The 18,825-nt window shown below is 33.5% G+C and overlaps 1 protein-coding gene across 1 annotated transcript in view; it reads right to left on the bottom strand.

Moving 5' to 3' along the window:
- Window positions 1–18,825, bottom strand: part of SPRED1 (sprouty related EVH1 domain containing 1) — a 77,776-nt gene that overhangs the window by 31,681 nt on the left and 27,270 nt on the right. Inside the window, 1 exon segment of the mRNA XM_079125966.1 lies at window positions 12,759–12,933. Within this exon segment, the coding sequence (XP_078982092.1) occupies window positions 12,759–12,933 (175 nt within the window).

The raw sequence follows: 18,825 nt of genomic DNA, 5'->3' as shown, positions 1-18,825 counted from the left end.
TTAAGTTAATCAATTCTAAAAGCAATAAAAATATTTTAACCTCCAAGTTTGTCCTTCATTTGAAAGAAGTTCCAGGGTAAGAATTTATGAAAGGAAAAGCGGGGGGTGGGGGGGGGGGGGAATGTGGTCATTAAATAACTAAAACTTCTAAAGACGTGTTCTATTTTAGGGATATAGAGTAAAACTCCCATCATAAAATTACTGTACTGTTTGCCAGAAGTTTTCAAAATAGACCAAGTCAAAAATGGATATAAGTGCATTTTTGTTTCACTAACAACAACTTATAATTTGGGAATGGAAAGTAAAATTAAATATATATTTTTAAAGTAATATGTACTTTATTAGTTACTACCTTACAATTAATTATGTTTGCAAATAATATTGTCTAAAAAGCAGTACAGTTGGTAACAAAATAATTTTACTAGTAACTTTCTGAAGTATCTTTAAATCAAATGAAAAAAATCATTTTGTTTTTTTGAAATAAAAATTCCAAATCAAATTAAATTTACCCAATAACCAAAACTGATAGTTTCTCAGATTTGCCTCATGTTATGAACTTTAGTTTTCTGGATGATTCAAAGCCTAATTCCTTTTATGAAAGATACTGTGATTTCTATGAAATATGAAATTATATTGTTAAAAGTACTTTTTTTTAAATGAGTTTAGTAAAAATTTGTGTTTAATACTGTGTTCTGAGCTAGGATTTTAGAAATAAAAAAAAAATAACAAGCTACAATGACAGTGATTCTCAGATAATAATAGTTCAGCTAACACAAAGGAGGAAGAAAAATTATATCACCTTTTTATAATTACAGCACATATTTTAATACACATTATTTTTGTGGGACTAAACTACACAAAAGATGAAATACTTGACAGTCCGTCAAACCCATACACACTCACGCAATTTTATTTCCATTCAAAAAAAAGACAGTAAATGAAATACTACTAGTATTTAGTTTCCAAACTACAGTAAGCACTCACTTGTACCTAGTTCTCACTAAATTAAACAAGTAAATATATAAGAGGCAAGAGTGCACACAAAATATTCAAACAGTAAAAATTAGAATACACTGCAGATTGAAGAATAAAACTGAACTGGATGTACAGACCAATGACTACAGGGAACTGAAAAACTGTAACGTGGAAATTAATTTGATATCACTAATATCAAGTAAAAAGTAGGAAATGTTGAATGATAACCAAACAAAAGAAGACTTTTACATAAAAAAGCATAATGAAATGAAAGTTGAGTTTACTTAGTAGATAATGCCTCCTCAGATTTCCCATGAGATTCATAATAAATTGACAAATATACTATCACTGTAAGATATTTAAATATGTCTCAACTGGTAGATGAAATAGACACAAAATTAGGAAAGATAAAGAATATTTGAATATCAGCATTAAAAATTTTGACCTAGGGACACACATAGAAACCTGCATGAAATGAATGCCTAAAAAATATATTCATTAAAAATACATGCAACAGGGCTGGGGAGATAGCTCAGCTGGCAGAGTGCTTGCCTTGCAAGCACAAGGCCCTGAGTTCGATCCCCAGTACTGCCAAAAAACAAAGCAACAAAAAAAACAAAACAAAAAAAACAAAAACAAACAAACAAAATACATGGAATATTTAAATAAATGAGTCATTTCCTCACAACATATGTCTTGAAAAAATAATTATAATTGTTATCACATAGGCTATATTCTCTAAACATAGCTCACAGATGAAAAAGTTTAAAATAACCTATTCTTTCAAAAACATTTATACCAATTTCTAAAAAAAAAACAAAACAAACAAGGAAATCAGCACGAGAATTAGAAAACCCATAGAATCAAAAGATAATGCAGTAACCACATATAAACACATGGGGAGCTGGGGTTGTAGCTCAGTGAGAGTATGTACTTACTTAGTATGTGTGAGGCCGTAAGTTTTATTCCCAGAACCACAAATATAAAAGTTTGAAATATAAAAATCTTAGAACAGAAAAAAAGGAAATCTGAAAACAAATGAATTCAATGTCAATGTTAAAAATTAGAATAAATCCAAAGAGTGTATTAAGAAATAAAGGTAAGAAGTATAAATTACAAAAACAACCAACACCACTGCCACCACCAACAACAAAAAAAACCCCATTATACAAAAAGGAAGAACTCCTTCTACCCCATTTGTTTGCCTGCTTAGCTACGGATACAGATTATATGGATTCCTATTTTAGTCAATTACAATAATTTACAAAGAAGAACTTTTTCACACTGATTCTTTTGTCTTTTCAAATGATTCTTTTGTTTGCTCCTTTACTTAGTGGCACAAGATATTAGAGGACAGTCTAGGCAAGGAAGCTAAATGTGGGGAAATATTAGGCACGTCCAAACTTTTTTCAAAATGATTGTTGTGTATTTTTACATGTGTATTTTACACAACATGAAAGACTGAAAAATTATTCAGTTGATGCTATAAGATCTTGTATTAAAGAAACAAAACTGCTGGAAGAATATTAGGACAGCTGCTTGCTCATACACTGTTGGTGGCAATTGTAACATAGCAAGCCACTCTAAACAGAATTCTGGCATTTTCTTAAAAAACTAAAAATGTAACTACCCACATAGCCTAGCAACTGCACTCTTGGTTACTTAGCCCATAGTAGTCTTATCTGTACAAAAGTCCCCAAATGGAAACAGCCTAGATGTCTTTCAATGGTTAAACAAACTGTAGTACATACATATGACAGAATACTACTCAACAAAATAAGGACAAACTCTTGAGACACTCAACCTAGATGAAACCTCAGTGAATTATGCCGAAAGAAATATGTCAATCCTGAAAAGTTGCATACTTATGATTCTACTTTTATAATATCTATGAAATAACAAATTACAGAAATAATCAAAAACCGATTAGTGGTTGCCAGGCTAAGGGGGAAGTGGACATGGTTATAGAACAGCAACAAAGGAGGGGTTTTTATCTTGTCTCTGAGAGCTGACATGTGATAAAACTGTATAGTCCCAAATACACTAAAAAAATGACTGAAATAAAAAATCTAAATATGGTAGATGGTATCAACATCTATATCCTGGTTGCAAATATTATAATAGTTATAAAAAATGTTACCATTGGGAAAACTGGTTAGAGGGTACACAGGATCGCTTTATAGTCTTCTTTTACAAGTCCATTATAAAGTCAGATTTCATAGAAATATGTATAAAATTCTGATGGGGAATATAAGGACACTTCCATTCATGATGAAGGATATCTCAAAATAACAACATCAGACTTTTCCACTTAATACTAGAAATTCCTTTAAATTCACAAAGATAGAGATCCTCAATCAACATTATCTCACACTATCCTAAAAGTTCTAGTGAGTATCACAAATAAAAGATGCAGGAAGAACTTTTAAAGATACCAGAAATGATGACAGAGATATCATTACAACAGCTTCCCAATTTCTTTTTGTTAAAAGCAGAAATTTTTTAAAATCCATTTACATGTGTTTTACACACACACACACCACACACACACACACAATATGTATACAGTCCTCAACATTTGGGCAACCAACTCCATTCTCAGAACTGAATCATGAGGAAGTTGATCTCTGCCCTCCCCCCAAGAAAACATGTCTGCTGTTTATTTCATGAAGATTGTGTGTTTAACTGCACCAACCACCTTCACTGCAACAACCCTTGAGATCCCCAAAGCCTCTGGCAGAGTGAAGAGATGCAGGCATAGAACCTTCTCTGAAACGCAATGCTCACAACAGGTGTAGTGCAAGAGATGCATGAATGGTGGTTCTTTCGAGGTCCGCAGACAGGAGAGACTGAGAGCCCAGCCTGGAGCCCTAAATTGTGGAGGGTGGCCAGCAGGGATGGCATGGTCCTCAGAGGCAGCCATGGCTCCTGAGGTTCAGGCTCAATAAAGGGCATGGTCACTTTACTAGGTGCTTTGCCCAAGGCCCCTGCTGTGATTTCAAACAGAACTCTGTCAACTTTTCATTTCTGCTTTTTTCTTCCATTTCTTCTTGGTTGTCCATGCTTTCAAAAGTGTCCTCGAACATCTCTTCTATGATCCCAGCCTACCTCCTCTCTTTGAACAGTTCCCTCATGGTAGCCTGGATTTTCTGGGATCTTCCAAAAACTGAAAGCTTTCCCAGGCTTTCAGTTCCCCTGCACACCCAGGCAGATCCTGGCAGCCGCCTGGGTAGGGCCATCGAGGACAGGAATCCCGATGTCTGAAGGTGGGCATGGATGGTCCCCAATTTCTTATGTAGCTATGAAAAGGCTTAAATGAATGTACCCATGGAGGACCCAAAAAAAAAAAAAAGCCTGTTTATAGAATTCTGAAAGAAATAACAAACAAATACAGTGCCTCATAAAAAGTTAAAGACAATTAATGAAAGAGCAACTCGTATTAACATATACTAAACTCTATACAAAAGTTAAAAATAATTTTAAAGTATAATATTCACCAAGAATCAAGAGACAAACCAAAAGAATAAAACAGGAAGTGAATATGTGAAACTGGACATCCACTCCCACACCGACACATCCCACCCCACAAGTGGCTTTATTTGGTAGTTAAGATTTGTGAAAAGGTGTATATATCAGATCAAGAAAGGTGGGTGCATAATTGGGACAGGGTTGTGCCCTTGTAATAAAAGAAAGAAATTACAGAGCTCTTTTAGGCATCTGAGGACACAGTGAGTAGACAGTCTGCAATCTAGGCAGAGCTCTCACCAGAAATGGAATTGGTCAATAACTTTATCTTTGACGACTCAGCCTACAGATCTGTAAGATTCAGTTTTTGTTTAAGCTATCCAATCTATGTTTTGTATGGCAGCCTGGACAGACTAATACAGGAAGTACAGCACATAGAAGTTTCCCCAACAAGCAGATGGTTTTTTAAATAAGGAATAATATCAATCAACAAAATGCCTGGCACATTCAAATTGTAATTTAGATTCTAATAAAACAAAAGGAGTGACGGGGAGAGAACTAATATGTAAAGCAATAATTTGAGGTCAAAGAGTCTGGAATTTAACTTAACTATTAAAGAGATTATAACAGTTTAATTAGAATATAACAAATGTGTATTAAAAAATATATTATATCACAAACAGGTATGAAAGAGAAAGATGAAGCCAAGATAATACTGACAAACTTGATAAATTAATCAGTAAACTTCAATACAAACCAATGTCAATAACTAAAGAATGGAATGATGTTAATTAAAAACAAACAATTGAACAGTAAAGAGGAAATGTAAAAAACAGTAAATAATGGTTTGAAGTAAAGTGAAAGGATTAAGCTGAGGTTGTCTTCAGAAGAGGAAATAAAAGCAACAAGGAAGATAAGCTGGCCTATATTCTAAATCTTTATTTTCAAACAACTAGCTATCATAAATCTCCAAAAGAAAAAAGGAAATAGATGTTTCTTCAAGAAATACAGGTAAGGTTAAAGAATAAATTGTTGTACTACAACTTCTGGGAAAAAGTTTAACAATTTTACAATTGTACAAAAAGGTATTAATAGCACAATTTATTATATTTTCAATGGATTGAAATAAAACCCGGTAAATTTTGAATTGGTAAAACATTACTATTAACAATTCTTCCAGCTCGAATTATTCACAGCAAAACTGGTTTGCCCAGGTACTTTCTCTTACCAATTTTCCTATTTTTCCACCTGTGTCAATAAAAGGAAAACTATTTACTGCCCACTGTTGTTTCCTGAGAACTAGTGAACTATCTAGGAATATTCTCTAATCCACATAAATTCTTCATAATATACTATCTTTACATTCTTCATATTTACTAATGGAAAAGAAGGAAGGTCATTTTCTTAAGTTTAATGCACAGTACTTTTGATGACCCAAGAATAAATCAGTAAGGGCCATACCAAAAATAATCGCCTTTCCTTGAAAAAAAGGCAACTGAAGACAAATGATATAAGGGCAAGCCTCATAAACCTGCTTTCTGTGTTGAGATAAGATGAGACTGTCTCTAGGAAATTATTAGAAAATACCAAAGAAATATTAGACCCAAGCTTTAAAAAGTTCATTATGGCAAACAACAGAGAGGCTAGAAGGAGCAATAAAAACAAAACAAACAAACAAACAAACAAACAAACTGGGAGCTTAATTGCAGTAGCAAAAGCAAGCTGAGAGAGGGAGAGATGAAAAGGATGAAATAAAACCAAGAATAAAGACCTGCTTGAACAAATGGAGTAATCTCTAGGTTTATGACTACTGCTGTTGCACATTTTTATATCATATGTTAAAAGAATGAAGAGGCAAGCTACCTGCTGGGAAAAAAACCTTTCGTAAGCCACATATTCCCACAAAGGACTAGTATCTAGAATATATAAGGAACTCTCAAAAACTCAACAGTGAAAAAGCAAATAACCCAATGAGGAAAAAAAAGGCTAAGATTTTATACAGTGTGGCATAAAAGCTTTTATGTTTTACTTTTAAGAATACTCAACATTTGGGTTGGGGATATAACTCAGTTGGTAGGGTGTTTGCCTCACATGCACAAGGCCCTGGGTTCAATCCTTAGTACCACAAAGAAAAAAAATATAATACTCAACATTTGGAATCTGGATTACAAACAGAAGATGTTATTCATAATATAAATCATCTTCAAACAAATGTTACCCACTTTATCAGGGAGGCCCTCTTTGGATACTCTTACTTAATATTAACCAATCCCCCTCCCTCAAAAAACTCCCTATACTCCTTTCCTCCAGCACTACTAGCATATTATTTATTTTACTAATTTATTTAACCCTCTCTCATTAGAGTGCATATTTCCAGTTAAGAATAGAGACTTCTGCCTATGTTCATTTACATATTCCCAATGCCTACAACAGTATCTGGCACACAGTAGCTGTTTAACATTTGTTACATGATTGAATGACTCACCTTTAAAAGGGAGTAAGTAAAAGGGAATATGAAATTTCTTTGACATAAAGTAAAAACTCAGCAACAAATTGTCTACTAGATTATGAATAAGACTAGTTTAAGAGACTGCAGGAAGAAATTAAAAGAAAAATTGTAATGAAGATAAATAACAACCATAAGAATAATAAGATACTGAAGCCAAAAGGAATCTAGTGAAATAAGAAAACTGGCAACAAATAGAAAAAAGCATGAAATTAAAGAGGAGAAGAATAAAAAAGAAATGAGAGGAAATTACAAAATTCCTTAAATGAAACAGTTCTTAGTAACTACCAGATCCAGGAAAGTAGCCTCTTGAAATGAAGACCCAAAGGTCAAGACTGCAAAGAAGAGTAGCAAAGACGGATGGATGATGAGATGCAAATGTAGAAAAGTTACCTATGAGAATCAATTACTAAAGTAGTGGATGAAAATGAAAGCTAGAGGATGGTAATTGGAATGGTAATGCGTTATCAATAAAGAGATTTTATGTATGTGGGTGACAGAATAATAGCCTGAAAGAGGGATGAGGAACAATAACAATTCATGTACCACCTCTACCCCACCCTTTACCTAACTGTGGTATTCCAGAGAACAGAACATATTTTTCAGGAGACAAAAACTGCTAGGAAGGCTGAAGCCTAAGGAAATGCTAGTTAGGTAATTAGTTTTTAGTGAGGAACAATTCTGCAGGATTGAGGTTTCACAATAGAATAATTCACACTTGCATAGTGGAAAGCTTAGCAGGAAATTCCTGTTTTATACTTGTATAAGTTCAACCCAAGGCACAAAGATGTTTCCCTGGTCTTTTAAGACTTACTTACGAAAGAACAGGAGATGAGTTTCATTTTTAATAGAGCTACTGCTATATTATAAATACTTAAAAACAAATTATTCTAATTTTATTTTAGTCTCCAGTAACTGGCAAGAAACTCCATTTTGAAAAAAAAAAATATATTCTTTTTACTTATTTATTTAGGTACTCAAGATTGAATTCAGGAGCACTTCAACACTGAGCTACATCCCCATTCCTTTTTTTTCTCTTTCTTTCTTTTTTTTTGAGACAAGGTCTCACTAAGTTTCTTAGGACTTTGCTAAATTGCTAAGGCTAGCCTCAAACTTAGGACCCTCCTGCTTCAGTTTCATGAGACACTGGAATTTCAGGTGTGCACCCCAGTAGAAAATGTGTTCTTTTTAAACAAGAGAACTTTGAGTTTTATGAACAACTTTTTTAACCACAACCTAATAATTTACTAATCCTAAAAATAATTCCTCACTCCCTGTGGCAACTTCCTAAACTGGAAATGCTTCTTGTTTTCCCTTTTTCCATTTCAAAATCAGCTTTGTCACAAGAGGTTTATAACCTCGTTTATTCTTGCTTTCACAGAGCATCTTAAGTAATTCAGCTGTTTTAAGACACTCCTACTGACTTATTTACCTTCCCCCACTTTCTGACATCTCTTAGCAGATATGCTTTTAAAAGCATTACTTTAATTACGTGAGCAAAATTTAAAGTATTTGTCTAATATGTAAACTTAAGAATAGCTATTTAGATCCCTATGATAAAGAAATACTGTTGGGCAGTAAATACATATTTTAGCAAATTTAATAGGCTACCATTTAATAAGCTACCTTTATAGGTAGCTATAAAGAATCTAAAGGTACATTATAATTCAGTGTTTTTAATCTCCATACTAGATACAATTGGCTAAAAATGGTCAAATGACAACCTGTACATATGGTAATTGTTTTAACAAAATGTCTATAAGACAAAAAGTGTTGTACTTACAGAAGAACAAGCTGTATCTATTTCTATCATGAGGAATGTAGAGCTTTGTAAAAGTTACGTAAGTCAAGTCAAGGTTTAGTTAGTATCTCACAAAATATTGTCCAGAATAACAATATTTTTTATTAATTAAATAGAGAAATCAAGGTTGTGCAGATTTAGAAGGAAATGGAGAGTACAGTTTATACTCATATACAAGAAAGAGGTTCTGAGAATCTTTCCGTGATAAGGACCATTCTGTTCTATCCTTGAGTATCTGCAAGAAAGATAGTACTTTTACTTTTCTTTCTTTCTTTTTTTTTTTTTAGTACTTTTACTTTCTTAGGCTGTAACAACCAACTCTGGTGGTTGTTCTTTCAAATTCTTTCTCAATTGTCAATAAAGCACGAAAGACAAACAGTGCTTTCTAATTCTTTTCTCCTCAGATACACACTGAAAAAAATTGTGTAAGGCAATAGTATGGAGACTGTAGATACTTTAATCCATTAAAGGTGAAACAAGTTGGGACACTAATTTAGAGAAGGATCAAAAGGACAACCTCAGGTTGGGGTCAGGGTTCAGTGGTAGAGAGTTTGCCTAGTATGTTTAAGGCACTGGGTTCAATTCTCAGCACTGCATATAAATAAATAAAATAAAGTTCACTGACAACTAAAAAGATTTTTTTTTTTTTTTTTTAAGAAAAGGACAACCTTGGAAATAACCTCTCCCTCTACAGGCATAATAAGAGAGAGTAAGTTATAGGTAAATATCATAGGAAATTAATTTCTGATCAATTCCAGTAAGAAAATGAACGAATGAATGAATGAATGAATGCTGAGTCAACCCAGAATGATGCCTTCTTAGAAAAAAGTCCAGGGCAGCCTGTTCTTTATTTGTGACCCCCTCTGTTATTTAAAAAAAAAAAAAAAGTTGAGTACATTTGTCCCTCAGTATTTAAGGGGATTAGTTCCAGGACCCAACCACCTCAACCCTGGCCCCAGTAGATACCAAAATGTGAGGATGCCCAAGTCCCTTACATAAAAAGATGTAGTATTTGCCCACAACCTACACAATTTAGATTATCTCTAGGTTACTTATGATAACCTAATACAATGCAAACACTATGAAAGTAGCTTTATGCTCTGTTGTATAGGGAATAATGGCAAGGAAAAAAAGTGACATGTTCAGAATTTTTTAAAAAAATATTTTATTCCTCGGTTGAATCTGCAAATGTAGAACCTGCAATACAGAGGACCAATTGTATAATAACCCTTTAGGAAATACAGTAAGAATTATTTTTAGTACATGTAATTGTAAAACAAATGTTGGAAAAGTCTTCTGCAACAGCACCGTTTCTCTCATCATTAAGAAAAGTTCTTTCCTCTTCACTATGGTTACCAGTATTTATAAACATCCTTTAAAATACTATCAAGTATGTCTTTTTTTAGCCAACAAATGACCATGTGCACTTTACTGTTTATCTATTATTTCTTAAAGGTCACAAATTTATTCATGAAGCATTAGGGGCAATAATTTCACATGTACTTATGTAACCAACAGGCAGATGGGTATAGAATCATTTTTATCAGCTTTTACATAATGAACTATTACATATGAAAAAAAACTATGAAAATGAACTGTTTACTTACTGAGAAAGCTTTTAAAAGAAAGCTAGCATTAAAATTTGGGAAGACTTCTATGGAAAAGAATATTAATGATCCTGGAAAGCATGAATGTATGTATACTTTCAAATCCATCACTGGATTCTTCAGAAATAGTATTAGAAGTGTATCACCCAGCAGAGGGGGCCATTATCTGCTTATTTCAATGCCACCATCTCATTTCCCTTGAGACTCCGCAACGCTGCTATTTACAATTGATAGTCATGAGTTATTGCCTCTGCCTTTGATCATGTAAGTCCCCACAACCTAGAATGCTTGACTATAGCTAATCCCTCTACAAAATATGGCAACCTTCCATTTTTCCTGTCTGTCTACTCTGGGATGTTGATTATCTCTGTTTCACAAATAACAGGTTTCCTCAAGGAGAAATGATTAGGTGAAATAACAGGTGTTCTAATTCCTGATCAGTACTTTTAGCAGAACCTATTTTCTTACTAACATATCATGATTCCACACCCTAGGAGTAGATTATGTGTTTCTCCCTCCTCCTTAAGCCCTGTCACAGGGAATAGGTTGTGTTCTTTCTGAATCCCACGTTTATTTTCCTAGCTTTCTGTTAAAGTCACATTCAGAACCATCACTGAATCCATCAATCTGAGTTATCTTTGACCAGCCTCACTCCCCAAGTTAATACAGATTTGGTCCTTTTAATTATTCTAAAATAAACTGCATCCTCTGTTAATACACAGAGATATCAGTTTCACTCATTTATTTTCTATTTTACATCTAAGTCATCTTTTCCTAGTTCTTATGATTTTCCTAGCTCTTATGATTTTCCTAGCAAGTTTTTCCCCAAACTCTTACTCTGTATTTAACTTCTTCCTTTTCATTTCTATTATTTTAAGTTTCAACAAAAAATCTTAGATCCTATTTTGTTCAATTTCTAAAATCTATAACTTTTTTTCCAATGACATTTCCAGTTATCTTTGCTTATACCAGAAGCATTATACTCTAGACAGGTCACTATAAGCTTTTTCATAGGTGTCTTCAAGTATTAACATATGCCAGGCATCATTTTTATCTAAGGCTAAAAGCAACTTTAAATATTTAAACTTTTTAAAAGATGACATGTTAAATTTATTATATTCATTCCTGACTTCAACTGGGTTTTCCATAGCACTGCACATTCTTATTAACTGAGATACTGTGCATAAAACAGAAGTAAATTATAAATTTATAAAACACTGGCATTAAAATGCTTCCAAAAATTATTTAGGATCTCTCTCCCTTTAATTAAGTAAGAAACTGGGGCACTGATAAGTTAAAAAACTCAAGAAACCCAAACCCAAAACTAAAGAAGATTGTATCCAAAATATTCATATATGAAAGAACGACTTGGATCTTAAAACACATTTCCAACAGAAACAACACAGAAGTTAAAGGGCCTCATAAACTGGTTCACAAATGTATATTAAAAGGGAATTCTAGTTACTTAAAAGGATCTTAAAAATTAGGGGCACTTTTCATTTTGGTTGTTATATGCTCTCCTCTTCCTTGATGCATAAATTCACTACATCACTCAGTTTTTTATATATAATTGTTTTTGGTTCTTAAATAAAATTAAGAAAAAGCTTTTCACACAAATTAAAAGAGCAAATAACTATCAAAGGCTAGACTGAAATTTAAAAACAAATATAAGAAAACATTCATCTGAGAAGATTATAGTGTTAAAAATTAGTCTGACTACCAGGTAATCTTACGAGCTAGAATAAGTAGATTAATATGGGGAATGAAGAAAGAGAGAACCTTAGAACACAGGAGCATAAGGCAGGAAATCAGCAAAATTGTCCTGCAAGGGAGGCAGATATTTATGATCTCTGTTTCAATTACTCAACTCCGACTTCATAGAGTAAAAGAAGACACGGATGAACATAAATGAACAACTCAATCATATTCAAAAACTTCCATTTATGGACAATGAAATCTGAATTTCATATAATTTTTATGTGTCACAAAATCATAAGCCTTCTTTGAGTTTTAAGAATCATTTAAAACCACTGTTAGTTTATAGTTCCTATTAAAAAAATGTGGTAGGCTTGGACTACCATTTGTTAAAGTCTGGTATAGGGAATTCAGGGAGAAAGAAAGCACAGTGTAAATGCTTTAATAACTGGGGGTGGAGGACTATTCATCAGTGTTCTTGCATTTATCCCAAACAGAAAAGCAGAGCACACGCCCAATGTGTATGTCAGATCCAGTTCTGAAAACTGTCATATTTAACTGTCTTTAACAGAAATTAGCTCTAGGAACATAATCACTGAGTCACAAGCAAAAATAATTCTCGTAAGTAACATACTAATCAACTTTAAACAGATAATTCATTTTGTAGAACATATCCTAAAATTATAGCAGTAGATACATTATTCATTACCATTTTGTCCCTGAGTCGCTCTCCACGAATAAAAAAGTCAGCACAGCCATTCTCTTCCTGATGAGGGACTTTGAAGACAGTGACGCTGCTTAGTCCACTCCCTCCAAGGGGTAACCATCCACCACTTGAGTCATCTCGGGTCATCACCACAGCTCGCACTCGTGCATAACTATTACTAAAACAGATGCAGAGATCAGGAATTAGCTTTTCCATAAGCAAAACTGGGCTGAACTGTCAGTCTTGAGAATCCAAAGATTGTAACAGTTAACATATGCTGACCAAATGGTTTCATACTTCTATGACAGTCCACAGAAAAAAGCATACTTGAAAAAAGTTAAAAAAAAAAAAAGAATCACAAGATAACTAAACTTAAAGGTTATCCTTTATTTTGAAGACTAGCCCTGTAATAAAAGACTACAAAACTCGTATTTTGATTTATCATTTCAGTAGGCCAAGCGCATGGGACAGAGCACGAGCACAGAGCGGGTTGTGAAGATCCCCCACAAATACTGTCAAATTACACAGACTACCATCAAACTTCTCTCTATATATGTCCATTTGCTTCAGCATTATAGCCAGGACAAACTATTGCAGTATTTCAGCACATTTAATTATGGCATCTCTAAGTTATAAATGGAGTTATAAATGAAGTGTTGAAACAAACATGCTTAGGCTTACATGCCACATTTTTTATTTCTCCTACCAAATGGGAATCTAAATAATTTACACAAATCATATGCAGAAAAATGTTCTGTTTAATACAGTTATTAAGCAAATTGGTGTGTAGAAAGTATTTATGACTTCTTTCTGGCAGACTCTATTCTTAAGACTACATTCTAGTTCCATCCCAGAATCATTTCATTAACAACGATCTTTACATAAAATCTACAAAATGTGTTTAACATAAAATTGACATCTAAGCCTTTTAGTTCTGAAACTTTTAATAAAAGTAGTAATAGAATCCTAAGAGCAGTACGCCTTGCTGACTTCTGAAAAAATTATACTGAATGTAACTTAAACATGTCTTTGTTATTTGAAATACCAATTGAGGGCCTATGTAACAATTCTGTGCTTCTTAGTGTGTCTCTGCACTAAGTTGTCTGTTGCCATCGTGTTTGTCTGAAAGCTCCCCTTTGCTTAAGAAAAAAAGTTCTTTATATATTTATTTTCTTGAGGTACACTTTACATACAATAATATGCATCAATTTCAAATACAATTTTAAATATTGACTTCAGAGTTGTTGAATTCTACCAAACATATGTGTTCATATGTATAAATGTGCGTGTGCATTGATATATATCTATCTGTTGCAATAGTCTAAGTGTTTGTGTCCGGAAATTTGTATGCTGAAATCCCTAACCCTTAAAATAAGGGTATCAAGTTTTAGCAGGTTTGATTTGATCACAAAGGTAATGCTCTCATCATTAGGTTATAGCCATTATAAGAGACACCCAGAAAGTTACGCTTTCTTTCCACCATATGGTAACAAAGTTTGATTCAAGAACCCAAAGTGGGTCCTCACTAGAACCAAATTCGCTGACACCTCCATCTTGAACTTCCTACCCTCTAGAACCAAGAAATTTCTGTTGTGTATAAGCTACCGAGTTACAGAGAAGCCCAAACATGTACAACCAACATAATAATCAAGATATAAGACATTTTTATTACTTTAAAAAATTCCCTTATGTCTCCTATCTGCCAAGTAACCATTGTTTTGACTTCTAGTACACAAATTAGTTCTGCCTATTCTAAGCTATTGTTAAGTGGAATCAGACACAATTATCATTTCTGTACCCAATTATGGTTTACACGCGAGGTCTTCACCCAAAAAAACACAACATTAGACAATGGAGGGGTAAAATGTGAGTGCTGTGGATTAAACCATTCAATGGATTTAAACATCAGAATAGATTACTGGGTGATAACTACAAGAAGGTGAGGTGCACCGGAGGAAGTAGGTTATTGGGGGTGTGCCCTTGGGATTATGTTCTTTTCCCTGGCTCCTTGAGTTCTCCTCTCTGCTTCCTGGCTGCCCTGAACTGAGCAGCTTTCCTCCATAGGCCCTTCTGCCATGAAGTTCTGCCAGAGCAATGGAGTTGTCTGGCCATGAACTGAATCTCTGAAACCCTGAACCCAAAATAAACTTTTCCTTGCAAACCGTTCTTGTCAAGTCTTTTGGTCACAGCAACAAAACCCTGACTAACACACCCCTTTTTATATGACATCTTTTTCTCATGTTGTTTTGTGTATCGGAAGTTCATTTTTCTTTTCACCAAGTCATTCTCTAGTTGCATAAATACAATTTTTTTCTTTATTCTTTCTTAAATAGATGGGCTTTTGAACTTTTCCTAGTTGCTGGCTACTACGAATAAAGTTTTTGTACAAGCCTTTTTGTGGAGATGTTTTAATTTTCCTTAGGTAATTGCCAAGAAATTGAATTAATGGATCTTAAGATAGGTACAAGTTTATATAGAAAACTACAAGTTTTTCAATGTGGTTGTACTCTTATATATTCCATTAATAACATATGTGTTCTCTGTCCTTGACAATATTTGGTGTTTTCAGTTTTTTAAATTTTACTCATTGTGATGTGTATATTCTAGTATCCCACTGTAGTTTAAATTTTTCATTTCCCTAATAATTCATAATGTTGAGCATGTTTTCATGTATTTTTTTGGTCATTTGCTTAGTTTCTTCTTAAAGCTATGGGCTTTTTTATTATGCTGTCCTATTACTGATTTTTAGAAATTCATTATATATTCTGGACACAAGTCTTTTGCCAGAGAAAACTGACTGCACTGTGTTGGGTTAAGAGTGAGGATTCCAGAGTCAAGCTTCCCTAAGTTGGATCTTGGCTCACAGCTTACTAGCTGTGTGATCTGGAGAAAGTTAATCAATTTCTGTACCTTAGCCTGATCTGTAAATAACAGCATCCACCTTTTCTAAAGGTAATCAGTGCCTGACACATAATAAACACTATATAAGATTAATTATTATTATCCTTATTATTATATCAATGAAACACTTAAAATTGAAGAAGTTGCCATGTGGTAACTCAAAGCCAGGCAAGAACTAGGAATTAATAAAATTTACATGGAAAACCATAATTCTCCATTGCTTTCATCAAATTCTTATTTTGGGCCCAATTCCTGAAATTCTTCAACACGGAAAACTGGTGAGAAGATATGTGGATGCACAATGGTTAAGATAGTATAGATATCAAACTACACACTTCCTTCTAGGGTAGGATGGAGCAAGTATTTCTACTACAAATAAACATGGTATGCATCTTGAGGCTGTAGAAGCATTATTACATTAAAAAAAAATCACTTTTGAGGAGGCTAGCTTTAATTCTAAGGCAAATGAAGAGACTCTTAAAAGATACTTAGTTTCCTCCCCACTCTCCTTCCTATCATTTAAAATCTAAATTGTACCTAAAATTTCTAATCTGATTTTATTTAAACAATTATTTTGAATATATCCTTTCACATGTAGTAGAGGAATCAAACTACTGTTTTAATCTATATAATAAAACACCAGACTGGGTTAATTTACAAAGAACAAAATGTATTTCCCCAGTTCTGGAGGGATCAAAGCACAAGCTGGTTCAATGGTTAAAGGTCTGCTTCCAAGATGGTGCATCCTCTGGAAGATAGGAATGTTGGGTCTTCCCACTGCAGAAGGCAGAAGGGCAAAAAGTGAAGAACTCCCTCTGTCAAACCCTTTTATAGAGGTACTGATTCATGAGGACTCCATTCTCATGCCCTAAATGCCTGCCAAAAGGACAAACATCCCTACGCACTGCATTGGGGATTAAGTTTTCAACATTAATTTGAAGGGACAAAAATATCAAAACCATTGCAACTACTGATGTAGAAATCCAGGTAAGAGATAATATTGGATTGGACTAGGGTGATAATGGACATGGAGAAGAATGAACTGATAAAGGTATATCTTGGATGCAGGGCTGCAAAGACTTGCTGATAAGACTATACAAGTGTTCTAAATTTTCTAAAATTCTTAATTGTAACTGTGAGCTTTATTTTCTACAATTTTCAACTGGTATTTCAATATAGGCAAAAGAATACGAACAAGTACAAAGATAAATTTTGCCTAAGTTGTATTGATCTATGTAGGTTTTTCTTCAAAATAGCATTACTATATTATATACAAGCTAACATAACTATTAAATTATAATTTAAAGCATTCTGCAGATAAGTACCTATTATAGCCCCATTTTACTGTCAAAGTATTTCTTAACTACTAAATGAAGCTTACAGTTACAGACAATGTGACAAGCTCTAAATGTTTTAACTGGCTAAAATACTTTATATTTGGTCCAAAGTGGCCTTCTTTTTCACTTTCTTTTCTCCCTTGCAAACCCTTCTTGCTTTGTGATTACCAAGCCTATTCTATGACCCCCCAACTGCTGGAAATGTAGAATATAAAAAGAAGAAACAGTATGAATAATGTACTAAATGTTTGGAAAGCCCAAGTTTAAAACAAAATGTTGAATACTTAAAATTCCTCAGAAAATATAGACTATAATCAAATATTGGGTCATTTTTTGGTACACAGAATACTTGAAGAGTTTTATTACTGATTCTTACTCTTCTCATTTTCTGATCACTACCAAAAGTTCCCACCTTTCCATTTTCTCCCACTTGTCTACTACAGAGAAACCAGAATATACTCAAAGTCAGATAACATAGCTACTACATACTGTAGACTTCTGTATATGTGGCAGTATAATGCATTGGATACTTTTATACGCTTATAATAATTAACCATAGGTTCAATTTTGTTACTGTGAGGTAAAAAAAAAATTGCCCATGATGTTTATAAATTAATACTCTAACACCTATCATTCCATTCAACTAAGTAACCAGAAAAGGAAGCTGTCAACTACCATGTTACAATATTGACTTGTACAGAAGCGTAATTGATCTTATATTGGTTTCTTTTCATTTTTGAACTATTTAATGTATTTTTGTTGCAAAGTGTATAATTTTATGACTTGAGAGAGTGCTGCAACTCCACTTAACTCACACTCAAGAGTTTAACTAACTTTCAAGGAAATGTTATCTTGATAAAGACATAAATCAAAGAACCTAAAAAGCCCACTGTAAAGCAATATTACTTTTTACGACTCAAGTCTTAATCTCACATTTGTTCACCTCTTGGAAGGGGCTGTGAATCCCCAAAATTGTATTAAATTGTGAGTTCCTAGACATATATGTATTTTCCTTAGTGAAGACAGTACATAGTTTCCATCACAGTTTCAATAGCATCAATGATTGCCCTAGTCCAATTTTAAGAACCACTGCTACAGAAAACAAACAATGACTTTATACTGCTCTGATTCTTGCTCAGATAATTGTTTCCTAAGTTTGGATACATTTTAGTTGCCTGTTAACAGTTTATAATATTATGGCTGACTTTTCTTAAGCTTAACATTTCTAAAACAAGTTATTTCCCCAGTTTTTTCTCTCTTCTCTACAATATACCTAATTAACATCTTAATTTTAGACCAATGAGACCCATTTGGATTCTGGCCTCCAAACTACAATATGATCAATTTCTATTTTGTCAAGCCCCTGAAGTTTGTTGTAATTTGTTTCAGCAGCAACAGAAAACTAATATAAAATATGGGGGAAAACCTTGAGGATATGAAAGCAATCTATGAAAGGAGATAAACATAACTATTTTCAATTTCTAACTACAACAGTACTAAAACACCCCCCCCACACACACACATATCACAATTGAGAAGATTCTCTAACTCCTGTTCAGTACAAAAATTTATGGTATTTTTTCCATATAAGATCAAAATACACTTTGCTGTCTATGGTACATTTTAAGCAAACACCATCCATATAGTAAACATTATTATGGAGATTGAGTTTAGGAGAAAAGTATTTAATAGAAGTAGTTTAAGATGATTTAACACTTCACAGTATAAATACTTGCTTTGTAAGCTATGTAGAATGCAGATATTCAGAAGATAATTATGTCATTTAGTTTTGGTCCTTAGTATGACACACTTGTGTCACATTCCATAAAGGG

Source organism: Sciurus vulgaris (genome assembly GCF_902686455.1).
Source record: "Sciurus vulgaris genome assembly, chromosome: 2".
Lineage (NCBI taxonomy): Eukaryota > Metazoa > Chordata > Mammalia > Rodentia > Sciuridae > Sciurus > Sciurus vulgaris.
Note: the sequence above shows the minus strand (reverse complement) of the source record. Positions and strands in the feature narration are given on the sequence as shown.